This window comes from Nematolebias whitei, chromosome 20 (assembly GCF_014905685.2).
Source record: "Nematolebias whitei isolate Nwh7 chromosome 20, NemWhi1, whole genome shotgun sequence".
Lineage (NCBI taxonomy): Eukaryota > Metazoa > Chordata > Actinopteri > Cyprinodontiformes > Rivulidae > Nematolebias > Nematolebias whitei.
In genome coordinates, this window is record NC_056517.1 from 11145523 (window position 1) to 11155024 (window position 9502).

The window sequence follows — 9502 nt, forward strand, 5'->3', positions numbered from 1 at the left end:
TACACTCATCTCCAGGCCAGCGGTCACTCTTTCAGGGATGAAGATGTGCACATCCTGGATAGAGAGGAACGATGGTTTGAGAGAGGAGTAAAGGAGGCCATCTTTGTGAAAAGAAATCGTCCATCGTTAAACAGGGGTGGAGGCCTCCGGGTTCAACTGTCCCCCACTTACAATGCTGTGATTGCTAGTATCACTCACCCCTCTGTGAACAGTAAACAGCCATCAGTGTGCTAATGATCCATTGTTGGGCTGATGGTCCTTCTTGAGCATGTGATCAGCTGGTTTTGGTTGTCAGCAGCAAAACTGGTTGATCCACTCTGAGAAGGTGCTATTTAAGAGACTGAGCTGAAAACAGCACCTCAGACTGAGGAAGTCTCTTGGATGAGAGACAAACCGTTTCTACATTTTTTGTTGTTTTGCTTTGTTTTTTTTTTGAATGTCCAGAGGACCAGATTTAACTTTTTTAGATTATTTGAAGTTATCACGCTCACAACATGCAAAGACAAACAGAGGGTGTTTACAGTTCCCCCTTTTCACTTGACGAGTGTGGACAAACACTTGTTCAGCATCCATCCATCCATCCATCTTTTACCCGTTTCTTACTTTTCGGGTCACGGGGGTCACTGATGCCTATATCCAGCAGTCACTGTGTGAGAGGTGGGGGACACCCTGGACAGGTCTCCTCTCCAGTCCATCACATGGACACATAGAGACAAACAACCATTCACTCTCTCTCTCTCACCTGGGGACAATTTAGAGTTACCAATCAGCCTAACATGCATGTTTTTGGTCTGTTGGAGGAAACTGGAGTACCCAGAGAAAACCCACGCAGCACGGAGAGAACACGCTAACTCGACCCTGATATCCTGATTCATGCTCAATAATTCATGGAAGATGAATCTAACAAGGTTGAGTCAAGTCCTGTGGTCCTCCAGAGGATCTGATCCAACCTTGTTAGATCCACCCAGATAGGCCCCTGGCCAGGATTCAATCTGGTGACCTTCTCGCTGAGAAGCAACAGCTCTACCAATTGAGCATATTTTTTATTTCATGCTATTATAGTTCTAAAAGACTGACTTGTTTATTGTCAAACATTTTTTTAAAGGTGTTTAATTTTTCCTCTGAGGAACATGAATGGTCATAAAGTTAAAGAGCCATGTAAGGGTCAACTCTTCCTGCTTGTTGCATAACTCAGGGGGTTTCAGTTCAAGTCTTCCATCACATGTCCAAACTTGTGTTGACAGTGCCCCCCCCCCCCCCTCCAAAAACATCTTAACATTCATCAACTACGTTTAAATAATGAAATGTGTCCCTGAGTTGTTTCCGTACCGCTCAGCAGGGGCTGGCTGCGTCTGTATGTAGCAGGCAGCGGCCCCAGGCGCTCCTGACGCTGGTTCAGAACTCGGCCCAGGTGACCCGTGTGGCGCAGGCTGCCGACGGTCAAGCTGTGCAGGTACACCGGCTCCACGAAGTGGCTCAGCAGCGCCCCCTGCAGGCCCAGGATGTTCCATCTGAGAGGGAGAGATTGAAAGCGGGGGAGGGAAAAATGGTAAGAGTAAGTGGTTTGATGAACAAATAAAAAGATGGGTGGAGGGGTGGAAACAGGCCGACTGATGGACATGAGAGCTTTGATGACAGGTGGAGACAATTTGATCATTATCTTGATGTGGGACGTGATGAATAGCAGCCTGGGTGTAGACGGTGCGCACCCTCTCCTCCCAGACACAAACCATCATCGCCAACAACAACACAGCCAAAGGTCACAACATCAGCATTCATTACACGGAACAACACATTACCACGTGCGCATTCATCAGCGCCACGGAGGTTAATGCACTGCAGGAGAGCCTCCGCCGACAGCTTGGCGTGGGGGCCCGCCACCTCTAGATTTGTTTATCGAGGCTCACATGTGACACAAAATCACTGCGGGGCTAATCCAGACCTGACTCTGTGGCCCGCTGGTCATGTGTGGAAACCCCTTTGATTTAAGCAGCAGATGCTAATGTGAGAATAGAAAATGATAATTACTACGTTTATTACCATTCCTGCCATTTACCGAGGGGGGGGTGGGGGGTGTACCTGAGCCGTGCACTCTCCGGTGCTTCGGGCTAATGGACCACAATCAGAGGCTCAAAATTATGCCACTAATTTTTACATCATTGTTCTTTTTGTTAATCAATGTCTCTTTATCATGGATGCAATTACAGCTGCTGCTTGTCTCCCCCCTCCCCCCTTACCCTCCCAGGCTTAATAATCATTCATTACAGCTTCTTCTGCTTCCCAAGCAGTCAATTAACATCAACAACTTTCTGGAATTCACTGAACGGGCGCAAACAGCAGCAGCTTCACCTGCAGTCTGTTGGAGGATCTGTCCTGGAACAGAAAGGCTGAGCTTCGTTGAAAAAGGACAGACATTAAAAAAAGTTTGGGCTGAAATATTAATTTTCTCCAAAAGCAACGCTGCGAATCAGAAACATCTTCTAATCTCATGCAAGAAAAGACAGCCATCTGGAGAGGGAAGAGACCTTCGCTCTCGCTGCCTCCATCGTCTCCTCCCTCCTCCAGTAAACGCCGACCATTAAAGTAATGTGTTCATCTGCATAAAACTGCCATGGAATGGAGAACATCATCGTTATATGAAAGCCATTTATGCCCCACAATTAAATCCAGCTGTCGACTTCAAATCAAATATTAGCATGGAAGCTTCACCGGGCGCAGCTTAAGAAAACAAAACGATGATCGTCGGCTCAGGCGATAAGAGTCGTGTTTATGATACAAGCAGAGATCCTAATACTCCCTCTGGTCTGAGCTGAAGCAGCTGAACTATCCATCCATCCATTTTCTTTACCCGTTTATTCCATTTTGGGCCACGGGGGTCGCCGGTGCCCATGTCCAGCAATCACTGTGCGAGGGGCGGGGTACACCCTGGACGGGTCGCAAGTCCATCACTGGGACACATAGAGACAAACGAGACAAACAACCATTCACTCTCTCACTCACACCTAGGGACAATTTAGAGTTACCAATCAGCCTAACATGCATGTTTTTGGTCTGTGGGAGGAAACCGGAGTACCCAGAGAAAACCCACGCATGCACGGAGAGAACATGCAAACTCCACCCAGAAAGGCCCCCGGACCTGGATTTGAACCAGGGACCTGCTCGGTGAGAGGCAGCAGCTCTTGCGCCACCGTGCTGCGCAGCTGAACTAGACAAATGGCATTTCATGTGAAAATGCAGTGTGATTGCTTGTTGCTGAAGAACTTCTTAAAAACAGCTGAAATTAGCTAAAAACATAATGAAATGTAGCTGAAATTGAAGAACAAGCCCAAGTCAGCAGCAGAAGAAAGCAGAACAGATATTCGCTGAATTTGGGTTTAAAAAGCAGAAATTAGCACAAAAATAACGAAAGTAGCTAATAAAAAAAAAGCACTGAAATTTGAAAAAAAATACAAAAAAAAACTGAAAAGTAGCTGAAAAGCAGAAAGAAGCAAAAACTCCCAGGAGGAAGTGGAAAGAGCTTTAAAAAAAGGCTGAAAAGGTTAAAATTAGAACAAAACAGCTAAATAGTAGCTGAAATAACAGAAAAAAGCGTAATTGGAAAGAACATGTTAAAATTAGAACAAAACAGCTAAATAGTAGCTGAAATAACAGAAAAAAGCGTAATTGGCTGAAAATGTTAAAATTAGAACAAAACAGCTAAATAGTAGCTGAAATAATAGAAAGGAGTTAATTATGCAAAAAGTAGCAGAAATTACCATTAAAAATTTGAATTTATCTAAAAAGAGACAAAGTTAGTAAAAAAAAAAAAAGGTGCTAAAAAGGTAGCTGAAGAGCTAGAACAAGCTGAAATTAGCAGAAAAAAGCAGAAAGACTATATTTGCCTAATTAGGCTGAAAGAATCAGAAATGAGCACAAAAAAGTGGAAATCATTTGGAAAAAGCTGAAATTAGAAAAAAAAGCTGAAAAGTAGCTAAAAAATCAGAAAGAAGCTTAAATAACACAGAAGGAAGTGGAGAAAGCAGTTTTACTGAATTAGGTTGAAAAAGTTTAAATTAGTGCAAAATAATGTAGAAGTAGCTGAAAAAGCTAAACTTAGCATAAAACAACTAAACAGTAGCTGAAATAGTAGAAAAGGCTGAAACTTGCAGGAATTAGCTGAAAGGAGCATAACAAGCTGAAATGAACAGAAATAAACTTTAAGGAGCACAAAACAGCTAAAAAACAGCTGAAAGTAGCTGGAAAATGTTTAAATTTGCAGAAGGAAGCTGAAAGAAGCTGAAGCAGTAAAAGGTTGTAAACAGATCTAAAGATTTGAAGGATGGAAAATGAGCTCAATTAATTTTCTATGAGACAAAAATGTGAGAAAAGGCTAAATATTTCAAAAAGCTAAAGCTGCAACAATACCAAAAGTCATAGCAGGATTGTCCTGAAAGAGCTGAACGCTTTGATTTATGATTTGTTGAAATAGCTGAAAACTACGGGACGAGAAGGATGCTGAAAAACGTACGGAAGAAGAATGGATCACGTTGGTGAGAATGAAGCATTCAGTCTATAAAGTGCAGCGCGTGGAGGAAGGAGGGATAAAAAGGTAATGGCAGGTTACAAAACGAGTGTGACGGAGGACAAAAGAGAATCCAGGGCATCACTTCAAGATTGCACACGTGTGTGTGTGTGTGTGTGTGTGTGTGTGTGTGTGCTGTAAGCTCCTGACCTTGATAAAGCGTCTCTCAGTGACGGAGGCCCCTGATCATTTACAGCGATTAAAAAACAGAAAGAAGAAACAGGAAGGAGACTGGAGCACGTCTGCCATGTTCACCTGGCAGGACAGAGGGATGAAGAGCAGGATGTCCCCCTCTCCTCCTCTTCAGTCACTCTATCTTTTGGTAAAGTAATTGCTTTCACCCCTGTTGGTGACCTGGGTAGATTTAATCACACCATCTCCAACCCCGGCCGACTGAAGCAAATTGGTCAAATTAACGGCGGCTACACAGGAGAGGGCTCCACCTCACAGACGCTTCTTTAGCTGATTCTAGTTTCCTCTCTCTGTTTCACTCTGGGTGTGCGTGCACACACACACACACGAGCAGCTCAGCTGTCGTCCTGTGCGGCTCACTTGGCACAGCGTGGTGCTTACTAAGCTAAATTCATGGTATCGGCTCCTGTTGAGGCCGAATCTTGGCAAAAAAACTAAACTAAACTGATCTCAGATTGCAACATCAGTGCTGCTGCTAAAGAACGCCTGCGCGGGGTTTGTCCCTTGAAATATAAACCAGTCTGGCCTTTGAAATATAAACCAGTCTGGCCTTTGAAATATAAACCAGTCTGGCCTTTGAAATATAAAAAACATGTTCTCTAATAATACATGTTTTTTCCTGCATCAGTCCAAATTCTACTTAGAGAAACAAAGTGCTGAGTAAGGATTCAAACTGGAGTCTTGGCCTGTGTTGAGCTGTTTGTTGGATCAGTCCAGACAAAGAACCCATCAGTCGTTGGTCATCAGTCACAAGCTGAGGGACAAGCATGAACTGGTGAATACTGGTGATACTTGCATTTTTGCATTACAAAACAAAATATTTGGAACAATAAATAAATAAGGGGGGGGGGGGGTGATAATCATTTGATAACAAGAGCAATGAGAACCTGAAATACAGAAAGAGAGAAAGTGTTGTAAGCTCAGTCATCCAGGTAGATAACAACAAAAAGGTTAAATCATGTCATCTGGACCAGTTTAAGCTGGTTTAAACCAGTTTAAACTGGTCCAGACGACAGAAAGATAGAATTAGAAGAGATAAATTAAAAGAAGAAATAAGACTGTCACAGCCCTTCCTTCCTTCCTTCCTTCCTTGCTTCCTTCCTTCCTTCCTTCCTTCCTTCCTCCCTTCTTCCCTTGCTTCCTTCCTTGTTTCCTTCCTTCCTTGTTTCCTTCCTTGCTTCCTTCCTTCCTTCCTTGTTTCCTTCCTTCCTTCCTTGCTTCCTTCCTTGCTTCCTTCCTTCCTTGCTTCCTTCCTTCCTTCCTTGCTTCCTTCCTTGCTTCCTTCCTTCCGTCTGTTCGTCCTATTTACAGCACGGGGCGGCTGTGGCTGAGTGGTTAGAGCAGTTGTCCTCCAATGGGAGAGTTGGGGGTTCAATTCCACCAGCAGTCACAAGCTGAAGTGTCCCTGGGCAAGACACTGAACCCCTCATTGCCTCTGATGTGCGTCCCATCAGTGTCTTTGTACAGATCTAGTGGAGTGCTGTATGAATGGGTAAACGAGGCACAGATTGTGTTGTAAAGAGATGTATCTTGATAAGATAGAAAGGTGTTATACAAGTACAGTTCATTTACCATTTACCATTTACCAATGCTTTCACGGTTTACCACCAGTTGTAAAGAAAAAGGATTCTCAAACTCTCAGGTGGTCTTCATCAAATCAAACAGCACAAAGTTTTGGAGGAACAGGCCAAATATACAAAGTCAACTCAATACAAGCACAGAACTCTCAACGCCTCTGTTCCGATCTGTTTCTAACTCACTGAAGAGAAGCTGTCAGTTTTATAGAAACTCCTGATTGCAGCCCCCCTCAGCCATCTTCCCCAGTGTTATCAGAACTCGTCTGAGACAGACCAGGACAGCTGCAGGAAGAGACGCCGAGAAGTTATGAAAGATAAGTTGAAGGATTCCCAGAGAATAAATCACAGTGACCACAGTGACATCCAAAGCTCTCACACAGATAAAAGAGGACTTTCACATCAGTCACTCCAATTACTTATTTGATAGATTCCAGTTTGTAAATATAAATAATGAATCTTCTTCATACACCAAAGTTAGTCATGGAGTTCCTCAGGATTCAGTGCTTGGACCACTCGTATATGCTTCCATTAGGTAAAGTTATTAAACAGCATGGGATAAATTTTCATTGTTACACTGTTATATTTGTCCATGAAACCCAACGAATCCAATCAGCTACTTAGATTACAAGCATGTCTTAAAGGTATAAAAACCTGGATGACCCTAAATTTTCTCCTTCTGAACACAGACAAGACTGAAGTTTTAGTTTTTGGACTAGAGCAGGTGACTTGGAGCTATAGAGATAAACTGAATTGAAATGAATCAAAATGATCATAATATAATAAAGGAATGATTGTAAGACTGTCACAATGTTCAGTTCACAATGACCTAAAGCATTAAAAGGATTATAATTGTTCTTATAGTAAAATAATTTTGCATAATGCATACATATTGTAATGCATCATAAAGAGATCAATAAGTAATATATTTCCAGTACAACCTCCCATCCCCCAACCACACTGATCCATTTGACTGGTAATATAAAGGAGGGACAGCAGCACATCTCTCTGCACCTGAAGCCTTTGTTCATACAAAGGGGGTTTCAGATGGGGGGAGCAAACACTAACTCACTGAAAGCCCGAACCAAATGGACACGGTTGTGTGTTTTATTTTATCTAAAAGCAGAAACAGGAAATAGTTCTGAATCGTAAAGCGTCAGCTGAGATTAGTGTTTGTTAAGACGCTCTCCATCAGTTTGTTGTTCTGCTAAAACCTGCAGGTTTTATAATAATTATCTCTGTAAAGGAGGACATAAGCACTTTCCTGACTTTATAAGTTTAAAACAATATAAGACACAGTTAGAGTACGCCACTTAGTGTTAATCAAACAATTCTGATTTTAAACTGAGGCTTATGTTTTTTATTTCCTTATGCTTGAAGAAACGCTGCTGTAGTTGTCAACTAATCATACGCTCTGCTGGACGAGGTGTCATAATATAATGTAATATAATGTGTAATAAAGTAATATCTTCCGTTAGCACAAGGTGAACGGAGCTAAAGTGTTCATTCAACTCCTCTGATAGCATCACTTTAAATTTAGATCATAATCATCCAGTTGGTGGACATGATTATGAATATTAGAATCTGTGGCAGTGGAGCTGTAACGTGTTCATACGTCTCCTCTTTTGAATGAATGACCAGTTCAAGAGCTCGAAACGTGTCAGAAGTCTCTTCATTTAATCCAAAAGAAAGAATAAATAGGAATAAGTTGAACGTCCTAAAGCCAACAACAAGTCATCAGAGCGTCGGTGGGGACAGGGTTGTGTGTCGAGCATGTCGGGCGGGAGAAGTCAATCTACAGATTTAAAGATTAAAAGCAAGCCTCCGTTAATGCACCTTTCATTAGAACGGGATTACTACAAGTCACATATGGAGAATCAATAACCTCTATCTGGACTAGCATGGATCGTGGACCCCCCTCCCCCCAGACCCGTTAGGTAAATATCAGACGAGCTCTTAAAGCCCATTTTAAAATTCTTTATTCCAGTAAATCTCTCCTCCTCATAACGGAGTTAATCTGCTCATAAAGTTAACCTTTCCATCGTTTAGTTTTATTCTCTTTAACAGACCACTTGGGGGGGAGAGGAGGGGGGAGTTTACCTTTCTGTCTTTTATTTTCCCTTTTTGTTTATTTTATTTTAAGAAAGTCTTACCGATCCATGAGGTAATAACTGCAACGCTTAAGAAAACCAAAAACTAAAACAATAAACTGACTAGGATTTTGGCAAAAAGACCGGTCTGTAAAGCAGCAATAACAAATATCTTACCTGTTGCAGAAAGCTTCAGGAGTGGTCTGAGCTTGGAGAAAAGGAGCTGATCGATGAGTGATGTGGTTTAAATTCATATTTTTTTTATTTGTTTATTTAACTTTTATTTATACAGGTTGTATTTACATTTATTTATTTATACATAATTGTATAAACTAATCTTCTGAGCATTTAGAGGCGTGCGCAGCGTTTGGTGCCGTCAGGATTTACATCCAACAAGAATTTGAAACGTGTTCCTGCTGAAACAAACCTGAACTGTATGACGGCTGTGTAAAAGTTTAAAATGAGTCTGCATCAAACTGTGAACGTGTGAAGCCTGGAGCGGTTTTAAGATGGAAAACAACTTTGGGAGGGGTCCATTTGGATTGACCACTTTCAGCTCGTGGGTCAGTTGAACAAAAGCAGAAGTTTGCTGACCTAAAACAGAGGCAGGTACTTAAACTTAAAACCCTGCATGATGCGAGTCCTGGATCATGGAGACGTTCAGACTTTTAAATATTAAACCGTGTAAACAAAAACAGTTCAATGCTAAACTGAGAGCAACGTAAAAGTTTAAAAACTGTGTAATCTGCTCATAAATGGAGATTTGATGTTAGTTCATCAAAACTGTAGTTCACCAACTGAGGTCAAAACATCTACAACAGGTAAGATATTTATTTTTTTATAACTTCACTACAGAAAATCACTTTAAAACCAAACCACCCATCCATCCATCCATCTCCATCTCTCTGTCCGTCCGTCTGTCCATCCATCCATCCATCCATCCATCCATCCATCCATCCACCATCCGTCCGTCCGTCCGTCCGTCCGTCCATCCATCCATCCATCCATCCATCCATCCATCCACCGTCCGTCCGTCCATCCATCCATCCATCCATCCATCCATCCGTCCATCCATCATCTCCATC

At 42.2% G+C, this 9502-nt stretch overlaps 1 protein-coding gene across 1 annotated transcript in view; it reads right to left on the reverse strand.

The window, feature by feature from the left end:
* The window catches only part of adarb2 (adenosine deaminase RNA specific B2 (inactive)), a 150143-nt gene that overhangs the window by 20694 nt on the left and 119947 nt on the right, over positions 1-9502 (reverse strand). The window contains 1 exon segment of the mRNA XM_037694423.1: positions 1330-1511. Within this exon segment, the coding sequence (XP_037550351.1) occupies positions 1330-1511 (182 nt within the window).